This window comes from Chiloscyllium plagiosum, chromosome 2 (assembly GCF_004010195.1).
Source record: "Chiloscyllium plagiosum isolate BGI_BamShark_2017 chromosome 2, ASM401019v2, whole genome shotgun sequence".
Classification (NCBI taxonomy): Eukaryota; Metazoa; Chordata; class Chondrichthyes; order Orectolobiformes; family Hemiscylliidae; genus Chiloscyllium; species Chiloscyllium plagiosum.
Window position 1 is genome coordinate 36109219 of NC_057711.1, and position 27464 is coordinate 36136682.

The 27464-nt window shown below is 42.3% G+C and overlaps 1 protein-coding gene across 1 annotated transcript in view; it reads right to left on the bottom strand.

The window, feature by feature from the left end:
* The window catches only part of arhgef28a (Rho guanine nucleotide exchange factor (GEF) 28a), a 479393-nt gene that overhangs the window by 329096 nt on the left and 122833 nt on the right, over window positions 1-27464 (bottom strand). The window contains exons 6-7 of the mRNA XM_043707577.1: window positions 24378-24561; window positions 8649-8838 (exon numbers count right to left, since the gene is read on the bottom strand). Coding sequence (XP_043563512.1) covers window positions 8649-8838; window positions 24378-24561 — 374 coding nt within the window. The remainder of the gene's footprint in view (window positions 1-8648; window positions 8839-24377; window positions 24562-27464) is intronic.

Below are 27464 nucleotides of genomic sequence, written 5' to 3' on the forward strand. Positions count from 1 at the left end.
ACATTACGTTAAATGTACATCATCCCAGATAGTGACTTACCAATGCACAGACAATAGTTATTATTGCTGAACTCCTTTTTAAATAGATATTTTTATTGAAAATTTAACATATTTTTACAAGTTTACAAATAAATAAAACCCAAGTATAAACATTGATATACAATTAAATCTTAAATAAATAATAAACAAAAATCTATCAAACAGAAAAAAAGAGACACCGAGAGAAGAAAAACTCAACTACTAATCTAACCTACAACTAACCAGAGTGTATAATTAAATCTCTTACATTATTCAGGGGAAAAAAAAGACGGATAACACAGAAATTGAGTAGTGAGACACATGCTCGGAATGTGTTAATATCAAATCATAACAAAACCCAGATTCGTGCGGGATTCCTCTCCCAAGGGAAGAGCCAGGTTCGCCATCTCAATTAAATAAAAGCCCTTATTAGGACGGCCAAAATATCTGTATTTGTGTAATTCAAGAAGGGCTGCCATATTTTATGGAATAATTCGGTTTTTTGGTGCACCATATTTGTAAGGAAGTCAAGGAGAATACATTCCATGATTATTCTGTGCCAATTTGAGGGTCCAGGGGGGCCCTCAGCCACCTATTCTACCAAAATAGTTTTCCTTGCACAGAAACAGAGAATAGAAAATAATCTCTTCCTGTGCATATCCATGGAGGGTAAGTTCGAAAAGCCAAAATGGAGAGATACTGGATCCACTCTAATTTCCGTTCCTAAGATTTCTGTCAGAACATTTGCTACTTTAGTCCAATATCTACAGATCTTATGACAGGTCCATAAGCAACGTACAAGAGTGCCCATCTCTACTTTACATTTGGGACACATTGGCAAAATTTAAGGCAGGAGCATCTCCAATAGGTCCGGTGCTATATGGGGCCCATGAAGTATCTTCAACTGAATGGCCTTAGTTCTATATTTCTATAGAGATTTCCAGTCCCAAATCCTGATCCCTTGTTTTAAGCAGATTGTCCATATCTTCCGATACTTCATCATGTAATAAATGATAAATAGTGCTGACCGAAGATACCCCCATTGACCATAACACTCTACGTTCTCTGTCTGATTTATAAAGACCATCTAATAACGTAGTCTTCTTCTGTATGTAATCTTGAATTTGGAAGAATCGAAAGAGATCACCATTAGGTAATCCAAATTTCTGATGCAGCTGTTCAAAAGACATCAGGACCCCTTCTTTAAACAGATCCCCTAAACAGGAGATGCCCCTGGATCTCCAGAGTTTGAAAGTGGCATCTGTAAGCCCCAGCTGAAACCCCCATGTTCCCACTATCGGAGTATAGGGGGATGTTTATGTGAGTTGCCCTCATTTTGCTACATTATATTCCAAGCTTTAATTATGTTTAGTATTATAGGGTTTTTACAGTGATCCGTAATGATTTTCCTCTTGTCTGAAAACAAGAGGTTAATAAGTGGGCATTTTACTTGAGAAGCCTCGATGTCCAGCCAGCTTGATTGTAGGTCAGACAAGACCCAATCGGCTATGTAGCTTAATAGGGAACTTAACTGATATTTCCTAAAATCTGGAAAATCCAGTCCACCCCTTTCCTGTGGAAGCTGTAGCTTCTTCAGCTTAATGAGGGGCCGTCTATGATTCCAGATGAAGGAACCCAGCCAGCCATACAATCTGCGTAGTGCCAACCTCGGCAGCATCACCGGAAGCATTCTCACAGGGTATAGGTGACATGCCACGACATTCATTTTAATTAGTGCTATTCTGCCTAACCAGGAAGTTGGAAGGTCTCCCCATCGCTGGAGGTCCTGCCTTATCCTTTCCAGTAAATGCATAAAGTTAGCCTTGTATAACTGGCCAAATACTGGGGTGACAAAAATGCCTAAATATAAGAAACTGTCCAGGGACCACCGAAAGGGAAAGTGTGATCCATCCACTAAGTGGGGTATCATAGCAAGGCCACCCATTGGCATAGCCTCCGATTTTGAAAAATTAATTTTATAGCCTGAGAATGCACTAAATGTATTAATAACTTGGATTAAGCGAGGCACGAACATCAGGGGATTACTGAGAAATAGAAGAACATCATCTGCATAAAGGGTAATTTTATGTTTACCTGTACCAATCCTCGGGGCCGTTATATTAGGGTCAGCCTATATAGCTTCTGCTAGTAGCTCAATTATTTGCGTAAATAGCAATAGAGGACATCCCTAACGGCAGCCCCTATCCACACTGAAGCTATCCAAGCCTAATCCATTGGTAATCACAACTGCTTTGGGATCAATATACAGTGTTGAGACCCATTTGGTAAACACCTTTCCAACGCCAAACCTTTCCAATGTGTAAAACAGATATGACCATTCAACCCTATCGAATGCCTTTTCCGCATTTGATGAGACTGCTACTCCTGGTATCTTTCCCTGATGGTAGGCTTGAATCACATGCAAAACCCTTCTAACAATATTGGATGATCTACAGCCCTTAATAAACCCCGTCTGATCCTCCTTTATGATGTGTGGCAATACCCTTTCTAGCCTCAATGCTAACGTTTTAGAAAGGATTTTAAAATCTACATTTAGCAAGGATATTGATCTGTATGAAGCGCAATCTTCTGGGTCCTTTCCTTTTTTGAGAATGACAGATATTTGCCTCTTTCAGTGAAGGCGGGAGACAGCCCTGACTGTATGAGTAGTTATACATGTCCATAAGTGGACCAGCCAATATTCCTGTCAATTCTTTATAGAATTCAGCTTGAAAGCCATCTGGGCCAGGTGCCTTACCGCTCTGAAGTTGCCTGATTGCGTCAAGTATTTCTTGGCTTGTTAAGGGAACATTCAGCACCGATACCTGTTCTGGAGTTAGGTCCGGAAAGGTCAGGTTTTAAAAAAATGACTGCATCCTCCTAGCTCTATCTTCGCAATCCTGCGATTTATATAATTCAGAATAAAATTTTCTAATGATTGTGTTAATCCTTTTATGATCATGAGTCAGAATACCCGTACTTTCCTTGATAGACATAATAGTTTGAGGGGCCTTTTCTTCTTTGCAAGAAATGCTAAAATCTACCTGGTTTATCGCCAAATTCATATAACCATTGTTTTGCAAATAATATTTCCCTCTTAGCCGTCTGGGTAAGCGTGGTGGTTAGAGCTGTTCTAAGGGCCATAATCCTTTGTAATTTGATAATAGGTCTATCAGCGTATGCTGTTTCAGCTGCTTTTAAGCGAGCTTCGAGCAGATGCTGTTGTTCTCCCTTTAATTTTTTCTGGGTCACTGAGCATGAAATGATCAAACCTCACGCGTAAGCTTTGATGGTCTCCCACATCATTGATTGGTTGCTAGCCGTACCTGAATTAATTTCTAAAAAGGTTTTAAATTCTTGAGAGAAGTACTTTACAAATTTACTATCTTTCATGTTCTCATTGTTCCTCGCCTTGATTTCCATATATACGGCAGCGTGATCAGAAATTGTTATATTACCTATTTTACAGGATGATATGGAATTTTAAAAAATCAAGGGGGCACAAAACATATCAATTCTGGTATGACATTTATGTGAATTGGAGTAAAAAGAAAAATCTCTGCCCTGTGGGTGAAGGCATCTCCACATATCTACTAGTCCTAATTCTTTGTTCAAATCCACCAATTGTCTGACTCTGGGGGATATTCCTGTAGTGCTCTTGGGAATCCTATCTATTTCCAGATCCATAATACAATTAAAATCTCCCCCTATAATTGTATGACGAGCACCGAGAGCCATCAACTTTGAGAAGGCTTCCGTTATAAATTTAAAAGTATGTGCTGGGGGACAATACAGATTTAAGATCCCATATTCCTCTCCATTTATAAGGTGTTTAATCAGAATATATCGTCCAGATTAATCTTTTATCGGATTTAGGATTTTGAAAGGGAGATTCTTCCGAATAAGGATAACAACTCCCCTACTTTTTGAGCTGAAGGAAGAAAAGAAGGCCTGATCAAATCCACCCTGTCGTAATTTCAAGTGTTCTTTATCCAATAAGTGTGTCTCCTGTAGGAGAACTATATCAACCCTTTCTTTCTTGAGGTTTGATAATATTTTCTTCCTTTTGATTGGTGAATTACCCCTGCGTGACATTCCAGGTGCACCATTTAATTGACTGATTAACCATAATCACTGGGCAAGTCCGAGACCCCACGGGAGAAAAAACCCTATCCATAACATCCCGAGCATAGAGCATATAAAATTCCCAAAAATAAAGGCTCTTTAATACAATCAGATCAATATAATAAAAACTATTTCTAAATTTAAAAAAACGTATTTAAACGGAGATTTTCCCCCCTTGTTCCCAGGGGCATCACTTCCTTTCCAAAAGCCCATCATATTCTCTCCCAACCAATGCCCCACCCTTGACCCAGGCACCCCACGATAGAATAAAGAAAATTCAAATGTACTACAGAGCTAGAGTTAACAGTGAGCACCCTACCCCTCCCCCCCACCCACACCATAACCTGGATATATTTGATAATGTTAATACCATGTATGAACATATATAATTATAAAATTACAGTCTCCACAAGTAATAATTAAATATAGTAATACAAAGTAACAGGGGAAAACAATCCCGCTCCTAAAGACAGAGATAAAATAGGATAAGGTAACCACCTCCCCCCATCTACATTAATTAGACCCCCCAGCCTATATATATAAAAAAAGAGAGGGGGAGAGAAAATCGCTAAGTAGAGAACAAATAAATAAACCCTCTCCCTACCCCCTGGAGATAATATTAAACAGTAAGTTAATGAAAGGGATTAATAATTAAAAAAGGGGGTGTAAACTGGGGTGGAGGGAGGGCAAAACAACACCAATTAACTCTTACAATTTATCTAAGAGAGCCCAAAAATTCCTTGGCCTTTTCCGGCGATCCAAAGTTGTACACGGACCCTTCATGGTTAAAGCGTAGCGTTGCTGAGTAGCGCAAGGAGTACTGAATATTTAAGTCCCTTAAATGCTTCTACGCTTCGTCAAACGCATTCCTCTTTCAGACCAGACCTGGGGAAAAGTCGTGGAATAACTTAATCTTGGATCCTTTATAAATCATGGCTTGGGGATCTTTCCCAAGATTTCTGGAAGCTTCTAAGAGTATCTGCCCTTCCTTGTAGCTCTGCAGCCGGAATAGGACCGGGTGGGGCGCTGGTTTGAGCCAGGCCCGCGCATTGCAACCCAGTAGGCCCATTCCACCCTTACCAGGCCTGATCCAGCCTCTAGATTTAACAGCTGTGGAAGCCACTGCTCGAGGAACGCTGTAAGCTGGCCTTTCTCTTCCCATTCAGGAAGGCCCAGCAAACGAATATTTTTTCAACGACCTTGAGAATCGAGGTTGTCGACGTGATTCTCTAAGGTCCGGACTCGCTGTTCGAGAGTCCGGACCCGATCCACAGCCGATTCTGCTATAGTGTCGGAGGTCGCAGCTCTTAGCTCCGCCCCTCTGACCCGGCGCTCGATTTTCTTGATGTCTCGGTCGTGCTTTTGTAGCGCGGTCGAGAGTGAATTCCATCTGCTCTGGGACTCTTCGATGAAGGCGTCAATCTTCGCGCCAAGTTTGGAAATTATTTCCACTAGACTCGCCACTGTAGGTAAGTCCCCCGGAGTGGCTGCGGATGCGTCTGCTGCAGCTGGAGAGGGTGGGGGAGGGGCTCCTGCCTGCTGAGAACTGCGGGCTCCCTTCCCTTTAGTCATTTTTACAGGAGATTAGATTGTTTAAATTCAGTACTGAGCAACTAATTACATTAAGTAAAAACTATTTTAAATGATTTGGTAAGTGTGGTGGAGACGGGTGGCCCACTTTGCCCAAGTCTTGAGAGGAGCACTATAGACTCAGACTTGCTGGGTCGCCGCCATCTTGAATCTCCTTATTCCAATATTTTTACTAAGAAAACACCAATATCACTAAGATGAAATAATTTTCACTAGTCTTCTGTTCTTTTTGGGTATGAAAGGTACCTTACCTCTTGTTACTTACTATAATTCCTTTAGAATCTACAAACGTGTGACCTACACCACGCAACCTTAAAGAATGTACATGAACAGTCTCATTCCCATGTTGTACAATTTTTATTCTTCCATGAACCTGCCCTAGGTCCTCATAATAAGTTATCTATCTTGGACTGAAACTGGTTTCCAAAGATGTTACATTTCATCTTAAGACTCACAGGATTCTTTGAGGTTTCAGCTTTTCAGCCTGCAATGTAATATGGTCAAAAGTTCCAAAAACGTAGCTCCCTACCCAAGATGGGACTAATCACTTATTACTGATAGAACTTTAGGATTCCTACCAAAAATGAACTGGTTTGGACTATATCCTCCAATTGTTGTCAACAACTTCTTGGCTTGGACAGCTCACTCTACTGCAAGTGATAAAATTTTGGCAGATCAGCTAAACTGTAAATTATGAACATTTTGTCCATTCCTGCATGGTTCCTTTGCACACTCCCTTACTAAAAAGATGTTCCTCTGGCATGTGTATAAATGCCATGTTTATATCAGCATAAACGCCTTTAAATACACCATTAGCAAATGACAGCTTTCTGTCCTCGGCATGCTGCAAAGCTCCAGTGAATTACAGCACAAACTGGAGGAACAACATCTCATCTTCAGACTAGTCACTTTACAATCTTCTGGGCTCAATATTGAATTCAACACCTTTAAACATGAACCCATTCCCACTCCTTCCCTTTCTTGTAGCTTGACTTGTTACATTGTCTGTTACCATGTCCTCTCTCCCCTCCCCCTAATCCAGTGGGACTGTGTATTCTTTCCTGCCTGGCAGTTAGACACACCATTGTTCTGCCATTTTCATACTCCGATCACTTAATCTGTACCACCGCCCCCACTGCATAAAGGCTGCCCCCTCACACTTCACTTTAGCTGTGATGAAGAGTCATCTAGACTCGAAACATTAGTTTGCTCTCTCTGCATGGATGCTATGTGACCCGCTGTGATTTCCAGCATGTTTTGTTTTGTGTTCTTTGCAGTCGATTATCAAAATCAGTGGAGAAGAGGTTAAACTTATCAGCCCCAGTAACAGGACACTGATGGCCTGGTTAAACTACGTGTGTACCATATAATAGGAGATATGACTGTAACAGCCCAATAACAAAGAAAAATTAACATTGAAAGCAGAAGAAGTTTTTGCAGGAAATGCAGACGTGACTAGATGAATGCAAACTGCTTGCGAACTTCCCTTCAAATAGATCCAAGAAACTGATTTGTGGTCTCCACATCCCATGTACTGGGTTTGGATTCCAAAACTAGCCCAGCTTACCTGCTGCCCTCTAACAGGTCCAGCAATTGCTGATGCTCATTGCTCAGGCTGATGCTGCCTTTGTCATCACCTTCCAAATAGAGCAAACAATAACAGCAACCATTATAAGCAGATGACGGTTACTGAAGATAACCAAGTGAGAATATCAGAAGGAAGTGAGCCAAAATCTGGAAACTCTTCTGGCAATCCAAACAGCAAAAAGCACACAGAAAACATGATCCAAATGTTTACAGCTGAATGCAATTTTACATAGAGTTTGAGTGGCTCCAAGTGACCAATCCCACCAGGTTTTACTAGCTTGTCCAGCACCAGACAGATTGCATGACCTTTTGGTTAATATGGGGAGAAAGTGAGGACTGCAGATGCTGGAGATCAGAGCTGAAAATGTGTTGTTGGAAAAGCGCAGCAGGTCAGGCAGCATACAAGGAACAGGATTCCTGAAGAAGGGCTTATGCCCGAAACGTCGATTCTCTTGTTCCTTGGATGCTGCCTGACCTTCTGCGCTTTTCCAGCAACACATTTTCATCTTTTGGTTAATATGGTTAAATGCATCAGAGAGCTCCAATTTTCTGTATTCATGAGGCCTCTGTCTCTTTGAGGTGAGAGAGAGAGAGATGGAGAGAGAGGCAGTGGTGCAGTTGTAATTGTAAATAATAGATAATGCACTGGGAACACTGCTAAAGTACTTTAGCTCAAATTTAACCACTCTTTCACTTGGTTTAACCTGATGTGGTGCTTTGCTAAAATTGATACAAGCAACATTTATCTCAAGAAGTATGCTTCTTCATTCATTTCTCATGCATTGCAATAATGAGTAGATATTAAACAATACTAACCAACCATAATTTAATCCAAAAACTGCAGAACACAAAAGTAATCATTGTGGAAGTCAATGGAAAATTTATTGTTATCCCATTTGTTTACTTGTAGCAGATAAAAATGGAATCAAGCAGTGAGAGACTGCAATAAGCTCTGTGAACCAAGTTAGAAATCAATCAGATCAATGAAGTATTACAAACAATACTCATTATGCTGTCAACTCATGATCTCCTTCTATACTGTATAATTGAATCAATTGAACAGATATTTTTATTCTTAATACGTAATTCTGGGCTATTTTAAAAATAGAAATAGCATCGTGTCTGGGCTGTTCAAAACAAAATGACAGCAAGCTGATCTCCAATATGTCTGAACGTTAACCTATGCTTTGCTCTCTAAATCCAGAAATCCAATCTTACACCGAGCAGTACTTGTGTATGTCTAGCACTATTCAGGATACACCACAACAGTTATGCACTCTTTTATATTGGTAACAGATTTAATTGCAGCAAGATTTTTTTCATCTTACCATATTCTCCAAGTTAGCATCATGTATATATCCCCGCAGAAGCAGAATATCTGACTCCAGTGAATGCCTTATCTTGTTATCCACAGTCAGTATAAAAGTGTTTGGTCCACTTCCGCGCTTCTGTAGTTTGTGGCTGTCACCATACATCTTTGAGATTCCAACTGATGGTGTGACTCGGGAATTCTCAATACTAAGAAAGTGAAAAAGAGGACCAAAACATGTTTCAATATACTCTTCTTTGCAACAGCTCTGAAACATTAATGATACTTATCTTGAACAATTTAAAACAATAAGTCACAAATGAAAGTTGCTTTATATCATGTGTTTTACAAACTCTCAAATAGCTTAAGAACATAAGAAATAGGAGCAAGAGTAGGTCATTTGGCCCCTAGAGTCTGCTCCACCATTCAATAAGGTCATGGCTGATCATTTTGTAGACTCAGCTCCACTTATGCATCCACTCACCATAATTCTTAGTTCCTTTACTGTTCAAAAATCAATCTTTGCTTTAAAAAACATTCCATGAGGTAGCCATGGGGCCATTGTGCAGGGAATTCTACAGATTCACAGCCCTTTGCAAAAAGAAGTTCCTTTTCAACTCAGTCCTAAATCTACTCCCCCTTATTTTGAGGATATGCCCCCAGTTCGAGTTTCACCCACCAGTAGAAACAACTTCCCTGCTTCTATCTTATCTAGCTTCACAGTCAACAAAGTCAGTTTGAGATGTTGTCACAGGTATAATGTGGGAAAACATAGCAGGCAACTTGTGCAAAGTATGGTCTCACAATACAAAGGAGGTAATAACAACCTGGTTTTGTTTTTGTAATATTCATTAAGAAATACATGTTGGATAATATAATGGAGGACTCATTTCTTCTTCACTATAAATTTACACATCACACCAACACAAAGCAGCAGACAACTCAGTTTAAGATGATTTAAATGTGTCAGATGACATTATATAGTCTAGTCCCCGGGTTACTAAGAGTACTACTCATAGAATCATGAAAGGTATCCAGCACGGAAACAGTACCTTCGGTCCAACTCATCTATGCCAACCAAACATCCCAGCCCAATCCAGTCAAGTTTGCCAGCACTTGGCCAATATCCCTCAAAACCCTTTCTATTCATATATCCATCCAGATGCCTTTTAAATGTTGTAATTGTACCAGCCTCCACCGCTTCCTCTGGTAGCTCCTTCCATACACACACCACCCTCTGCATGAAAATGTTGCCCTTAGGTCACTTCTATATCTTTCCCCTCTCATCCTAAACCTATGCCCTCTGGTTCTGGACTTTCCCATACCAGGAAAAAGACATTGTCTATTTATCCCATCCATGCCCCTCTTGATTTTATAAACCTCGATAAGGTAACTTCTCAGCCTCCAGTGCTCCAGGGAAAACAGCCCCAGCCTATTCAGCTTCAAATCCTCCAACCCTGGCAACATCCATATAAATCTTTTCTAAACCCTTTCAACTTCCACAACATCCTTCCAATAGGAAGGAGACCAGAATTGCACACAATATCCCAAAAGTGGCCTAACCAATGTCCTGTACATCCACAGCATGACCTCCCAACTCCTATACTCAATGCTCTGACCAATAAGGGAAAGTATACCAAATGCCTTCTTCACTATCCTATCTACCTGCGACGCTACTTTCAAGGAACTATGATGCTGCATTCCGAGGTCTCTTTGTTCAGCAACACTCCCAAGGACCTTACCATTAAGTGTATAAATCCTGCTCTGATTTGCCTTTCCAAATTGCATGGCATCACATTTATCTAAATTAAACTCCACCTGCACTCCTAACCATTGGCCCATCTGATCACGTTATCATTGTACTCTGAGGTAACTTTCTTCGCTTTCACTCCACCTCCAATCTTGGTGTCATTGGCAAACTTACTAATTAAAATTCCTACGATCACATCCAAATCATTTATATAAATGATGAAAAGCAGTGGACCCAGCACCAACCATTGTTGCACACCACTGGTCACAGGCCTCCAGTCAGAAAAACACCCCTCTACCACCACCCTCTGTCTTCTACCTTTGAGCCAGTTCTGTATCCAAGTGGCTAGTTCTCCTTGTATTCCATGAGATCTAACCTTGCCAACTAGTCTCCCATGGGGAACTTGTCGAAGGCCTTACCAAAGTCCATATACATCATGTCTACTGTTCTGCTGTCATCAATCCTTTTTGTTACTTCTTGCTAAGTCAAGGTTGATATCTACAAAGCTTTGCATAAATACAGCACGTTATAATCGAGAAATGATCATTTTTGTTTCATCCATTTATGTATTTAATATCATTTTTGGTGCTGAGAAGTATTTTTATTATTCATTCTCAAGATGTAGGCATCACTGGATAGGCCAGCATTTATTGCTATCCCCAAATGATTTGGAGGAGATGATGGTGAGCTGACTTCTGAAACCAATGCAGTTAATTTTATGTACGTACAATCACAGTGCTGTTAGGGAGCGATTTTCCATGATTTTGACGTAGCAACACTGAAGGTTCTGAAGGGTATAGCTCCACATCAGGATGGTCAGTGACCTGCAGTGTGGTGGTGTTCCCATGTGGTAAAAGTCATGGGTTTGCAACGTACTTTTGAAGGAGTCTTGGTGAGTTGTTGCACTGCATCTTGTAGATAATACCGTAGTGTGCAACACTGGTACAGAGAGTGAACCTTGAAGGTGTCAAATGGGGTGCCCATCAAGTATACTACTTTATTTTGAATGGTATAAGCTTTTTAGAGCTGTTGGAGCTGTCTGAAAATATTCATTCATCACGCTCCTAACTTGTGCCTTCACAATAGTGGATAGGGATGAGGGATCAGGAAGTGAATTTTTTGCAGTCGAATTGACCTGCTCATTTGTTTATATGGCTCATCACAGTATTTCTATGGCTGGTCCAGTTCAGCTTCTATTCAATGCCAACCGCAGGATGTTGGTGGCTGGGTATTCAGTGAAGTTATTGCCATTTAATGTCATGGGGAAATTGTAGATTCTTTCTTGTTAAGGTCATTGCCTGGCACTTGTGTGATGCGAATGATAATTGCCATTTATCAGACCAAGGCTGAATGCTGTCCAGGTCTTGTTGCATTTAGACACAGAATATGAAGTATGTGATGTCATGAAGAATGTTGAACCTGGACATTGTACAGCCATCTGCAATTATCCCCACTTCTGACCTTGTGATGCGGGGACATTCATTGGTGAAGTAAATGCTTGAACCGAGAACACTACTTGGGGAACTGCTGTGGTGATGTCCTGAGACTCATATGAATCACCTTCAACAACAACAACCACTTTCCTTTATGCTAATTATGATTCCAAAGAGCAGAGAGTTTTCCCTCGATTATTATTGATTCTGGTTTTGTGAGGGCTCTTTTGTGCGACGCTTAGTGAAATGCTACCTAAGTAATTAGCCCTCACTTCCTCACTTGAATTCAACTCATTTGTCCATTTTTGGACTGAAGCTGAATTGGGAGATGGCACATGGCAGAGTGACACTAGGCACACAGACATACAAGATGGTCACTGAACCATATGTTGGCCACTTGACACACAAGATGGCCACCAGACCACAATATGGAGAAAGACAGCAAAGCAAACACAGACACAGCCTTGGGCACCAGAATACCATCACGATGCACTCACAACCTAGATGACTAGTTTAAGGCGGGTGAGGCGGAGAATACACATGAGTAGCATATACTGTCTGCAAAAGCGTCTGGGTCCAGCCAACACCTTTGATAGAAAGGCTAACAGTTTGATACGAACCCAATACAAAGTGCTAATAGCCAGAGCTGCAATAATCGTCCTTCTCAGGAAGAGCAATTAGCACCCATTACTACAGCAATGGACTTCTGTGCAGACATTGAAACTGACAACAACCACGCTGAAATTTACAAAGGCTGCATTGGAACTGACAATGACTGCACCGAAACTATCAACAATTCTGCAATGTTTACAATAAACAAACTATGACCTATTATATTACAAAATGCATAAAAATATCTTGAGATGTGCTCTGGGTTGAGAGAGGACACGCAGCTGACCACTGTGCTGTTGGTGTCTTTCTCTCTCCGCAGCTCCAGTATTTCCTTGTACAATGAATTCTGTTGTTGAACCCCGACTCTGAGTCCGAGGCTGGTGATTTTCCCCATAACAATTGGTGCTGCGAGCAGAGCTCTTATTACTGGTGCCCTTGTCAAAGGCCACAATCGGGGAGCAGGGGTGAGAACCAATTTGCACCTGCAAACGGGAAGAGTCAGACTGGGCCAAGGACACAGTTTAAAAGGTATACTGATTGTAATGTCCAACTCGCTACACTACTGAGTTAAAAAATTTAGGTGCATGTCTGTGGAGAATAAGTGGTAACTGTATTAACTGTTGTAAGAATTTGCTGCTTGTGCTGAAACAGCCAGAGGACAAGGTACTGCCTGTCTCAAAGACCCTGCCCTAAATCGATTGTTCAGAGAGGTAGCCTCCGCACGCGGGCATTGGGATTTGAAGTGGGAATTGAGGCGACAAGGGCACTAGAATTGTGAAGCACAAGTGGCAAAGTCAGGCAACTGAACTCTGTAGGGGCAAACAACGCTGAGTCCAGTTAGAGTTTAGCTTAAACGCTGGGTGCAGTTTTTACTTGTAATTTCCAATGTGGTGAGGAGGAGGAGCTGATCGCTCTGACCAAGAGCCAAACCTCAGTGGAGCACACGTTATCAAGGCGGGGTGCGTGGACTCTGTGAGTAACCGTGATACCCTGTCAGTCCGTAATAGAACGACAGAGCTTGAATATTAGCAGTGGTTGGGAGGGTAAAGAGTCCCACTGGTAGAGAGCACACCGGGCTAGAGGTAGGTTTCTGGGCCTATCGGGAGTGTTGGGTCAGTGGAGGTGGCTGGGAGGGTAGAGGAGTCCTGGTAGAGAGCACACCTTATTGAGCCAGCATTCCCAGCCAACTGGTAATTACCAACTAGTAGTGGGGGTCAGGAAGGTAGAGAAATCCCACCAGTAGAGAGCACACCTTCCTAGGAGGCTGCTACGGCAGTCTGGGACAGTATTATTGGTCGGGGTTAGAGAAGTCTCCACTGGTTAGGAACACTTTACTGTTGGTGGTATCTGGGGATACACAATCTGCTAAATGGCAGATCAAAGTTTTAAGGGGGATATTGCAGGTTCCCTTATTGAGATGTACAAGGCAGACAGACAAGGATTGACAGAGAAAATGAAGAAAAGTGGTTAGTATCTATCCCAGACATTAGCACAACAGAGAGACTGGATAGATAAGCAGAAACGGAATAACGCCAAAAAGATAGGGGTAATGTTAGCACCAATTAGCAGGCCGAATTAAACAATTGAGTGCTTTCACGAGTAGATGGAAAACAGATCAGGAACAAGGTAAAGAGCTGGAGGACAGAATACAAGAGTTGGAGCAGGAACTGAGAAGGGTGCACAAAAATTCAGACATGGATTTGCTTCCTTCTTATGAGGCCATCCAGTAGGGACCAACTGCTCCCTCTGTTGGACAAACCGTGCAAGAGTATAACTTAGCGCTAGTTACTGGAGGAGGAACAGACTTACAACCCAAAGCAAATTATAAACCCTTCACCCCAGGGGAGAAGCAGCAGATTATGGCCTCCCTGGGTAAATTACAGCCCCGGAATGCAAACACCAGGTGTTGGCCAGAGCTGGGTAGTGTATGGGTAGGGCACCAACTACACCTAAGGAACATATACCAGCTGTTCCAGGCAGCTTGCCCAGTGGACAAGTGGAGGCAGGTAACTGGTGGACATGATGCCACAGCAGCCCGAGACTTTAGGGGAGGATGGTGGACACATGTCGTTGCCCTTACAGCTGAGATAGATGCCTAGCAGGCCCACTTCACCGATTTTAAAGAAAAAATCCAGATGGTGCTCGGAAATGCTCCCACGAACTGGAGCAAGATCATGACTACTAAGCAACTTAAAGGGGAAGGAGCCTCTGATTATGGGGATGGTGGACATGATGCCACAGCAGCCCAAGACTTTAGGGGAGGATGGTGGACACATGCCGTTGCCCTTACAGCTGAGATAGATGCCTAGCAGGCCCACTTCACCGACTTTAAAGAAAAAATCCAGATGGTGCTCGGAAATGCTCCCACGAACTGGAGCAAGATCATGACTACTAAGCAACTTAAAGGGGAAGGAGCCTCTGATTATGGGGAATGATTATTTAGGGTCTATCAGGAATGCTCAAGGCAAGTGAACCCAGACCAGGGGGACAAGGCATTCATCCAAGCTGTTTGAGATGGGCTCCCTAGCATCCACCAAACCATCATGAAAATGGAAGTAATAATGTCCCAGGATTATGATGATCTCATTGAGTGGGCTAGCATGATGCAAGAGGCAGAAGCTCCTGCAATAAAGGCAAGACCTGACAAAGCAGCCTACCAGAATGTAGGCGAGACCAAAATAAAACTATCCTGCCACAACAGTGGCTGGCGGGGACACTTTTCTAGAGAATGTAGGGTCCCACAAGCAGGGAATAGATCAGGGAACAATGTAAAATACTGCAGCCACTACAAAAGAATAGGACACATAGAAGCAGTGTGCTGGGAAAAGCATGGGCACCCCCAAACACCACCCGGAACACCGCAGAACCGCGGGAGTCCCAAGGTCAGTAGAGCTGACAACCATCTGCCCCATTGGTGAGGGTAAGGGAGAGAGGCACATTTACGTGCCCGCAGCAATAGGAGGAAGGAAATGTGAAATGCTAGTAGACACAGGAGTGGCTGTATCTATCACAAACGTGCTCTTACCCCACACAAATAAAATGATTCACTTAACTGGAATAGGAAGGGATAAAACATCAGCTTACCAAAGCGAAACTACCCTCGCAGAAATAAACAATATATATCCCATGAAATTCTATGTATGCCAAAATAATGAGGGCACAATAATGGGCAATGACCTCATGAGAGAATATAATGTTCTAATCAATTGTGCGAAAGGGAAATTGATTTGGCCCAGACAGGACGGTCGAAGGACCGAGATTGGGAAACTTACGTCACCTTGAAGCTATTAAAGTGCTCCAGCCACCAGTAGGGACTGGAACCTCGAAAAGGGGGGCTTTGGAGCCAACTACGCCCCCGCCCGGAGCATGGGCAAAAACAAAGTTAGATACAGGTCTAGTTAACAGAGACCCGATAAAGGTTCCCGGACCAGAGCATAAGCCCCACCGGCAATACCCAATAAAACCAGAAGCAGAAAAAGCAGTTGTGGAGATAGTGAAAGGACTAGTGAAACAAGGAATCCTGAAAAAAAACACAAGTACAACTAACCCCGCAATGTGGACAGTAATAAAAGATGGGAACTACAGGCTCACCATTGATTGTCACCCCCAAATTGCATCCCATTGTGCTGACCCCTCCAACATTTTAAACGGCTTGGCCCCCAAACACAAGATCTTTACTGTTTTAGACATAGCCAACGGGTTCTGGTCTCACCTATTACACCCTGAATCCCAGAATAAATTTGCTTTTACAGTAAGGAACAGGCAGTACACGTGGACTTGCCTGCCACAAGGGTTCCACAACAGCCCCACTGTTTTTCACAGGGTGATGAGCAAAATTTTGAAGAGAGTAGGTTTACCAGAGGGTAGCACTGCCCTCCAATATGCAGATGATATCCTAATTGCCTCAGAGTCTGGGTCAGGACACCAGGAAGCTTTATGTCTAGTACTACCGGAATTGGCAACCGCAGGATTAAAATTTAGCCCCACTAAGGCACAAATTGGCAAAACCCAAGTCTTATACATGGGGCACCTTTTATCCCATGGACTCAAAGAAATGCCCAACAACCGCAAGAAGGCACTCCAACTGATGCCACGACCTACCATTGTCAGGGGAGTCAGAAAGATCAACTACAGTCGGAGCTTTATACTCGAGTTGGCAAAATTGGCTGAACTGATCCAGAGATTAATTAAAGGGGGAGGCACGGTGGCTCAGTGGTTAGCACTGCCACCTCACAGCACCAGGCACCCACGTTCGATTCCAAACTCGGGTGATTGTCTGTGTGGAGTTTGCACATACTCCCAGTGTCTGCATGGGTTTCCTTCGGGTGCTCCGGTTTCCTCCCACAGTCCAAAGATGCACAGATCAGGTGAATTGGCCATGATAAATTGCCTGTAGTGTTAGGTGCATGAGTCGGAGGGAAATGGGACTGGGTGGGTTACTCTTCGGAGGGTTGATGTGGACCTGTTGGGCCGAAGGGCCTGTTTCCACACTGTAGGGAATCTAACCTAATCTAACCTAAAGGAGGCAAGCCCACCTTGGAACCTGTAACCTGGGGGCCAGAACAGGAGAAGGCATACAGTCAGCTTAAAATCCGACTCATATCGGCCCCTGGGTTAGGGCTGCCAGATCCCAACAAAGATTTTCACATCCACTATAATAATGAAGGAGAAGTTTACTCCGCAGTGGTCACCCAAGACCACAGTAGCAGGAGAAGCTCATAGGGTATTACTCAACTAGGGCCAGTAGAAAGTGAGGACTGCAGATGCTGGAGATCAGAGCTGAAGAATGTGTTGCTGGAAAAGCGCAGCAGGTCAGGCAGCATCCAAGGAACAGGAGAATCGATGTTTTGGGCATAAGTACGAAGAAGCCTGAAGAAGTGTTTATGCCCGAAACGTTGATTCTCCTGTTCCTTGGATGCTGCCTGACCTGCTGCGCTTTTCTAGCAACACATTTTTCAGCTAGGGCCAGTAGAAACCGGGTTGCCCAGATGCATAGCACCTCCTGATGAAGGGCCTTTCCTGCTCCTTAGATGCTGCCTGACCTGCCATGCTCTTCCCGCACTACTCTAATCTTGACTCTAATCTCTAGCATCTGCAGTACCGCACTCTCGTTAGGGTTAGTGAGCCCATAGTAATGACAGGGAATGTCATCTTCCACACTAAACACACCCCAGTAGAGATGCTAAACACAAGGAAACTGAGGGCCGTCTCCAATATGCAAAGGGCTAAGTGGGAGACAATTTTTTTACCCCTAAGTCAGTCCGTAGTAATTCTAGACACAGGGGAACCACACAACTGTGGGGATATAGATGGGGATGATGATGGGGGAGAGTAAAAGATACCCTCCTAGACACAGCCAAGGAGACCCTCTTCGTGGATGGGTCACAAAAATATGTAGCAGTGTCGCCACAAACAGGATGGGCTGTGATAAATGATTAAGTTAGAAATAGTTATGTCTGGAAGGATTGGTGGAAATCAGTCTGCACAGGTAGCAGCACTGGAACTAGCTAAAGGAAGAACCGTGAACGTATATACCGACAGTCAATATGCCTTCGGTGTAGTCCACGGCTACATGGTGGCATGGGGTGGTAGAGGGTTCACCACTGCAGGGGGAGCTCCTTTCAGACACCAATTAAGAATTCAGGCACTATTTCGTACCAGTGAACAGCCAAAAGAGGCTGCAGTAATAAAAATAAAAGCCCATCAAAAGGAGCCAACAAAAGACAGGCCAGGTTGGTGACAATTCAAAGGACACCAGGCAGCGGATTGAACAGCTCAAAAAGCCCTGGAACAAGAAGCCATTAACAAAACGGCAAATAGCCCATTTAAAACCAGGTAATTAACCATTTTGTTTCACAGGACAGGGATGGGGATGCGTTTATGCCCTGGTTCCCAAAAATGACTCATGCATCCAGACACAGTGCACTTATCAGCATTGTACAGTCACCAGGGAACAGTTTATCTGCACCTGCAGTGAGCAGGCATGCTTAAATATGACGCGGGCAGACAATTCATATGTGGTCAGTGCAATGGCACCCTTGTCAGGGGACATACCCATTTGACACAGCTTGGGGGGGGGCACCTAGGGGATCGGGGAGACATGGGTGGACAGACAGATGGAAGATCAGGACAATGTATGTTACCGAGCAGCAAAGGGATTTGTTTTTCTACTTAAAGCAACTTACACGACAAAACCCCAGACCTCCAAAACCTGTTCGCGGTAGGGACAATTGCACCCCTTACTGTACCATGCCCCAGCAGGGGACATGTCCGGAGAAGTATAGTGGCCCGCTCCATCAGCTAGGAGTTCCGTGTTGACTGGCAGATCCCTACCATGTTGGGGTCATCATTGGGATATGGATTCTTGGGGTCTCTATCTTTGGGAAATGCACAGCAGGGGTTGTTAAAAAAAAACAAAATTACCTTGTATGTGGCTTGACAATCTTAGGCAATAATACCTCAAAAGCTCTGGAAGCAATTAACACAGAGTTGGCTGAACTCAGACTCTACACACAGCAGACACATTAGGCGGTAGATTATCAATTAGCACAGCAAGGGGGAGTTTGTACAATTATTGATGACATTTGTATCACCCACATTATTGATATCTCTTATGACATTACAGAAGCCATCAAGAATATCCATGACCAGCTAGATGATTTTCAACAGGGAGCCACAATCATAGACATCTGGCTAAATTGGTTGATAGGTAAATCTTGGGGACCCTATCTGGCACATGGGATAGTTCTCCTCATTGTACTCGTGCTGGCATGCTATGTGGGCCTTGGGCATTTAAAGCTCTGCTGTGAGGCACTACTGACGATAACCGTGCCAGCAGCGAGTGTCACCATGGAAGAGCTCCCAAGAAACTGGCATGTCACAGTACCCCTTGGAAGGAGGAGCCCCTAGAGATGACCTACTTCTGCACGTAAATTGGGTAGTCTGCGGGAGTTCTCCAAAGTCACCTCCTTGACTGCAAAGGGGGGAGTGACATGGGAGGTGGCATGGGGCAGGGTGACATTCGGCACACGGACTCACAAGATGGCTGCTGAGCCATAGGTTGGCCACTTGACACATAAGATGGCCGCCGGACCACTATATGGAGACAGACAGCAGAGCAAACACAGATACTGACTGGAGCAACCAGAATGCCAGCACAATGCACTCACAACCTAGTTGATTAGGTTAAGGCAGGTGAGGGAGAGAATACAAATGAGTAACGTATACTGCCCGCTGAAGTGTCTGGATACAGCCAACACCTTTGATAGAAATGCTAACAGCTTGATACAAATCCAATACAAAGTGCTAATAGCCAGGACTGCAGTAATCATCCTCAGGAAGAGCGATTAACGCCCATTACTACAGCAATGGACTTGCACATAGACACTGAAATTGACAAAGTCTGCACTGAAACTGACAATGACTGTACCGAAACTATCAACAATTCTGCAATGCTGACAATAAACAAACTATGTTACAAAGACAATAACCTCATCACTGACCTATTATATTACAAAATGTATAAAAGTGGCTTGACATGTGCTCCAGGTTGAGTGAGGACACCCAGCTGACCACTGCGCTGTTGGTGTCTTTCTCTCCCCAGAGCTCCGGTATTTCCTTGGATAATGAACTCTGTTGTTGAACCCCGACTCTGATTCCGAGGATGGTGATTTTCCCCACAACAAAGCTGTAATAGGTCAGGAGCTGAGTGGTCCTGGAGTAATCCAAACTGAGAGCAGGTTATTGTAAGTAAGTGCCACTTGATAGCACCATCAACAATGGTAGCTGGAAGAACAGGCAGGAATGTGGCTTAAAAGAGAAGGCAGAAGCTGTTCCAATCAAGAAAAAAAGGACAGTTCAAAGAATAGAACTGATGTTAGAATTCTAGTATATTTTCATTGTGATAAAACAGGACATGTAAAAGCAAAGTCGAAAAGTGTGGCACTGGAAAAGTACAGCTGGTCAGGTAGCATCCGAGGAGCAGGACAGCTAATGTTTTGGGTATAAGCCTTTCATTAGAAATGTTGGGGGCGGGGGGGAGCTGAGAATGGAGGGAGCTGAGAGAGAAATAGGAGGGGGGTGTGTGGCTGGGGGAAAGGTAGCTTGGATGGCGATAGGTAGATTCAGGTGGGGTGATGTTGATAGGTCAGAGCGGAGGGTGGAGTGGATAGGTGGGAAGGAAGATGGACAGGTAGGGCTCCTCTACATTGGGGAGACAGGACACCAACTTGCTGAACGTTTCAGAGAACATCTCTAGGACACATACCAAACAGCCCCACTGTCCTGTGGCTGACCATTTCAACTCCCTTCCCACTCCGCCAAGGACATGCAAGTCCTAGGCCTCCTCCACTGCCAAATCCTAGCCACCCAACACATGGAGGAAGAACACCACATCTTCCACCTTGGTACCCTCCAACCACATGGCATCAACTTCAATTTCACCAGTTTCCTCATCTCCACTCCCCACACCTCATCCCAGATACAACCCTCCAATTTGGCACCACCCTCTTTAACTGTCTTACCTATCCATCTTCCTTTCCACCTATCCACTCCACCCTCCTGTGTGACCTAGCACCATCACCCCACACCTTCATGTACCTATTACATTCCCAACTACCTTCCCCGCAGCCCCTCACTCCTCCTATTTATCTCGCAGCCAGGTTTGAGGCTGAGAAGACAATGGTCTTCATGCTGATACAGGAATTTGACCCATACTCTGGACATCATTCTGTATCACAAACCAGCTTCCAGCCAACTAAGTTGATCATTTCTTTATCATGTGGCTGTGGCTGGCATCTGTAATGATGGGCACCTCAGTAGGAGGCCAAGAGATATTTTAGCTTTGCCTAATCACTGATATGTTAAGCTTCCCCACTATTGAGAATAGGGATATTTGTTTATTTGCTCACCACCATGGATAATTAGATGTGACAGTACCTCGGGGCTGCAATCTGACCCATCGATTGTGGCATCACTTAGTTTTGTCTGCTGCATGCTGTTTTTGCTATTTGGAATTAAAGTAGCTTCACCAGGTGACATCTCATATTTAGGTATGTTAATCACACTCTTCATTGAACCAATGCTGTTCTCCTGTCTTGGTAGTAATAGTAGAGTGGGCTATATTCAGGGCCATAAGATTACTGACTTTGAACAATTACAATTCTGCTGAGGCCCATAGCACTTTATGAATGTCCAGCTTTGAGATGGTATATCAGTTTGTAATCTATCCCATTTAGCATGGGAATAGACCTCACAAAACAACGCGGTGCAGCTTTGGTGTGAAGATGAAGTCTCCACAAGGACTGTGCAGTAGTCTCCCCATCCAATACTGTTATAGACAGATGTAGCTGTGATAGGTAGATTGGTGAGGATGAGATCAAGTACATTTTCCCCTCTTGTTGTCTACCTCAGGCCCAGTCTAGCATGTTAGTCTAAAAGACAGCTGTTTAAGAAATGTTATTACTAATTTCTGCCAGGGTGTTGTACGGGAAGCGAGATGAAGCAATGACCTTTCCTTAGGAACAAGATCATTTGGTCCCTCAAGAATGCTCTGCCATTCATTGCATTACATCTGATGTGTGGCTCAACATCCATATATCAGTTTTTACTCCATAACCCTTGATATCATTACCCTGAAACAATCTATCAATTTCACTCTTGAAAGCTTCAACTGTCCCGGTGTCCATAGCTTTCTGAGAGAGAAATTAAGTTGCATATTGTATTGTGATGTCTGGTGACATTCTCACATTTCCTCCTTATGCTTTCAAACTTCTCTGCAGTTTTTGACAAGATTAACCAAAGCATCCAGGTTCATTGGCTCTTCTCCATTAACCAGCTCAGCAGGGCAGAGCTCAACTGGTTCCACTTTTACTTGCGCAACCAGAAGGATTTCAGAAATGGCTTCATTTCCCACTTCCACATTGTTATTTCTGGAATTCCTGAAAGATATATCTTTGACCCAAATTATTCCTCATCTACAAATCTGTTCTTGGCAACATTTAGCTGCGAATAGGTGGTCAGTTTACACATATACACTGACAATTCACAGCTCTATTGCTTATCCAACACCTGGTCTTGGAGGAGTTGCAAGTAAAAAACTTTGAGAAGACATAATAATATTCAAAGCTTTAGGCCAAGTGTTGTAAAGTGGGATTAACAAACATTTAGAACAGTTTTCTGTCAGTGCAGGCTCAATGGGCTGAAGGGCCTCTTCTGTACTGTTTGAATCTATGATGTCTTCAGCACCTACCACAAACATCATATCATTACCCTGTACTGCACCCTCTCCCTGACCACAAATTGACCTTTCAACCTCGTACCCTTTCCTGCGCACTGATCAGCTAGCTCTACTTCCACAAAATTGCCTGTCATCAATCCTCTGCTGCTAAAGTCTTTTTCAATGGCTTTGTCATCTTCAATCTCAACTATTCCAATGCCATCTTGGCCAGCCTTCTATAATCCACCCATCAAAGAGTTACAAGTCATTGAAAACTGTTCATATTGTATCCTGTATCAATTCTAATAAGCCATTACCCTCTATGCTTAATTTCCTGCAATGGCTCAAGGTTAAGATTCTTATCCTGTTCAAATCTCTTTATGGTGTCTCCTCCTGGTCTGTGCAATCTTCTCCAGATCTATGACAATCGGTCTTCCTCCAACTCTCTCTTTTTCATTCATTCAGTCTGATCGAACTTCTTAAAATTAACGAATTTGTCTAAGAACTTTACTATCTCTAAGGATTTCACACATTGGACAGAACAGGATCAGATACAAGGCAAATCATCCACCAATTGCCCTACAATTTGCTTTAACCTTACAATGTGTGGGAGTATTCCCAATTTTACATCACAGCTCACAAAGCTGGTTAATATGAAAAACCTATTTAATTCCAAAAACATGTTGTGAGTCACAGGAGGGCTTTCTTTGCTGTATCAAAAAAATTGGTTCTGACCTCCCTGTAGTTTCCTGTGTCAGACAGCATACAACTAGTTTAATCAATCTGACTAGTTTAGAAATTATTTCCAAATTGAAAGAACCACACTGCCAATATTGTCCCAACCTGCTGTAGTCAACTGATTTTTTTTTATGAAGAACACTCTAGGTTTACTCATCCCCAAATATTTATGGCACATTGCTTCACTCAATCACTAATCCAGAGGTTTTATTTTCCTGGTTGGTATCACCTTGAGTTTATCCCAAAGTGTATTTTGCACATTACTATGTGTCAAATTAACTTCCATTAATTCTACAGCTTCTGCAAAATTACTGCTATATATATTACACCAGCCATATGATTGAAATACGTATGCCAAAGGGAAGTAGGGATGAGTAATGCTCCATGGATACATTTCGAACAAAAAATAAAGCATATGGTGGTACAGACTCAGGGAGCTGAAAGGCCTCTTCTGTACAGTATGATCCTATGACACAAATATGGAATTACACTGTCTGATACTTTACAGAATTCGAAGCAGATAATAAAACACAACTTTCCACTTTCATCCTGGTTAAAACAGAACTGTATTGTACTCCTCAGTCAGGACGAGTGTAAATGTGCCATATTAATGTTAATTCTTTTCATCCTCTTTATCATTTGTTCATGTGTGGGAATTGTTAAGATGTGCAATTTAGCATATTTAAACTAATGAGATTAAAGTATGACCAAAACATTCTCACCAGCATACACGTCCTTTGAATTGGTAAAATGTATCATTCAAGTTAATACTCTTCCTATATTTACTTATATATTCATATGTAAAATTTAACATTTTTCCCATTTATAAGGTCATTTAAATTCTAATTCTTTTCTGGCCCTATAACTTCCACTTCAATCTATAATTAAGTTATTATCCAATTAATTGAGCAGTTATAAGAATTGAAACAGATTTGCAGTCATCAGGTTAAAAATAAATGCAGCAAAATGAAAAATGAAAAACAAAGATCAGGTACTTACTCTTTCAAAAATTCAACGAGGCAATGCATCCCATTCTGTAATGCTAAGTCTATGGGCATCACTCCTTCCTCATTGGGCACAATGGTAGCTTGGATACCACCAGATTGGCACAGTAAAAACTGAGAGAATTTATAAAGACCTAGTCTCACTGAAACATGTAGCAGGGTTTCCTTGTAGCATATCTCTAAAATTAAAAAAAAGAAAATCAGGGTAAAGTTTTATTTCATTTGTTTGGAAGGTATTTCATTAAAAAAAACATTCATCTTCTTGGCGACTACTGCCCTTAAACAATTGTTACAGGTAAGATTAACTGTTTTCTTCAGGTTTACAGTGAGTTTTGACTGTAGAAAATAAAAAGACTGCTCCTGAACTGGGGTAAAACTGAACAGTTGTCTTTTTCTTAACTTGTTCCCAACTCCCAAGTTATTCAAAACCAGAAATTACTAGATCAGATCTGGCAACATTTGTGTACAAAGGAATGTCAAGGTTCACAATTCTGTCAACATTACAAACTTTTAACCCCTGTCCCTTGACCAGCCTGACATTTCAATGCCCCTGTAGCACTTCTCATGATCTGCGATTCTGCTCCTTTTATGATTCTAATTTCTGGGTGGGATGCTCTTTGGAGGGGATGGTGTGGAATCAATGGGATGACTGGCCTGTTTCCACACTGGAGGGTTTCTATGAGATTATGATGAAATATCTAAGATCCTCGAATGTGAAATGAAATTGTCATGAAGACAAATGAGTTTAGAAGTCTCATTTGGTTCGAATTCCAGAAGAGCTGCTGTCTAATCAACATTTTTCCCTTAGAGGACATCAACAAGGGAAATTCTATTAATTTAGAATGAAAACCTTCGAAAGAAAAAGACAAACACATTGAGCTTACCCCGAGTCAGATTATAAATTAAGAATTAAATACACCTGAAATATCAGAATCTATCTTATACTTTTACAGGTGCCAACTGGTCTGCTGAATGTTTCCAAAATTTTCAGTTCTTATTTCAAACTTGCAGCATTTGTCATTTTCTTTTGCTATCAGACTTTTGCTGAGAACTAAACAATGCTATACCAGAACAATATGCCTTTACACACTATTCTTAAACTTTCACAAGGTCAGAAACTCTTTTATCAGTTTAGCAGTGTGAGGACCGTGTCTTTTTTATTTTATATTTTTTAAAGGTTACTGAAATGAGAAAATGCTGTTTTGAAGCCAGTGTTTCAAAGGGTGATTGTAAAGTTTTGAAAATCAAGTAACCTCACACCAATGGTAAGTATTGTGCACAATTGTTTGAACAAGCAGTAATTGGAGTGTAATTTGCTGATGATTTGGAGCTGAGAGGGTTTACTGATGCAGCTTTTGCTGGCTACAAAAGTTAATTGGTCTATGGGCTAGTGACCAGTTATCAGTTTTAACTGATATGTCTGAGACCTTTACAAATAAACTGGCCACCTTGTGTCTCTTTACCAACCAGAGGAAGCATACCAGAGGAAGAAATGTACTGGCCAGCAGAAGAGTTATAAGGATCATCTCAACAACTGCATTTGGGAACAAAGATTACTGAACTGTCTTTACAGTTTTTCCCCTCTGTCCATAGCCTATTTTACTCTGTGTATGTCTGTCTGTATGTGTTCAAGGCAGAGTTCATAAGGGCATTAGAGTTTTAATTAACAGTATTATATACTAATGGTTTATAACTGTGCCTGAAGCTAAGTCTAATTAGATGTGAGTCTAATTACTTGTAATAAATAGTGATCCTTGTTAAGTACAGAAACCTGGTCCATGTTTTCTATCAATCTGGTCTGAAAATCATGTAAATTGAAGAACTTTGAGTACTTTATAAAAGCTTTTGCTTTTGTGATGACACTGTCAATAGCAGGGCTTGATTTCCAGTATGCTACCCCAGTGAGTCATAACAGCAGCATTTAGATACTCACTTGTGTTACCACAGCCTCCAGGGTTATCAACTAAGAGTTGGAAAATGGGCTTTGTGTAGTCAGACCTTTGTTGACTGATACAGACAAAATGGGCTAATGGCTTCTTGCTGCTGTAAATGTCTGACCATTTTGCCTGAAGATATTATAGCAAATGGCATGCATACATCTTTTCTAAAGGGGACCTGTCAGAGCGGCACATGAAAGTAATCATTATTTTTGCACCATTTAAAGCCTTTGGGAAGAATCATTTAGGGAAGCAAAAGAGCTGCTTTATTACTGCATCACTTGAGGATGAATCCAAGTGTTAAGCCATCATGGCAGGCCAACAACAATTACAGGTTTAGATGCAGCCAATATGATTGCTACCATCAGCAAAACACACCAAACCAACAAACTTTGTAACAGGTGCTGTTAGTTGCACCAAGCCTGTCCAGTTTTTCTTGATCTATAAAGCAAGTGGCATCAAGGGATACTGAGCACAAACATGCAGTAAATCTGGTTCTAAAGGCCAAGCCAAAGCCAGACAGCAATACACAGGCGACTAGCAAGGTACAATACCGTAACATTGTCAGTAAGGAGAAAGTGTTAAAAGCATACACAAACATGTCAATGAAGTACAAAGACAACCAAGTGAAAGGCAAACTTCAAAAAATGACCAAGGTTTCCTTATTATTAATCTCTTACATGGCATTGATGGTACTGGCAATCAAGAAATTTACAAAGATTAATATTATAGATCCTGAAAGACAGGACAACACATACCAAAAGCTAAAATTAACAAGGGAGCTCATGCTGTCATATTAGCACAATAATTCAAATAAATGTGAAGTGTTGCATTTTAGGAAAACAAATCTTAGCAGGACTTACACATTTAATGGTAAGGTCCTAGGAAGTGTTGCTGAACAAAGAGACCTTGGAGTGTAGGTTCATAACTCCTTGAAAGTGGAGTTGCAGATAGATAGGGTAGTGAAGAAGGCGTTAGGTATGCTTTCCTTTATCGGTCAGAGTATTGAGTAGAGGAGTTGGGAGGTCATGTTGCAGCTGTACAGGACATTGGTTAGGCCACTGTTGGAATATTGTGTGCAATTCTGGTCTTCCTCTTATCAGAAAGATGTTGTGAAACTTTAGAGGGTTCAGAAAAGGTTTACA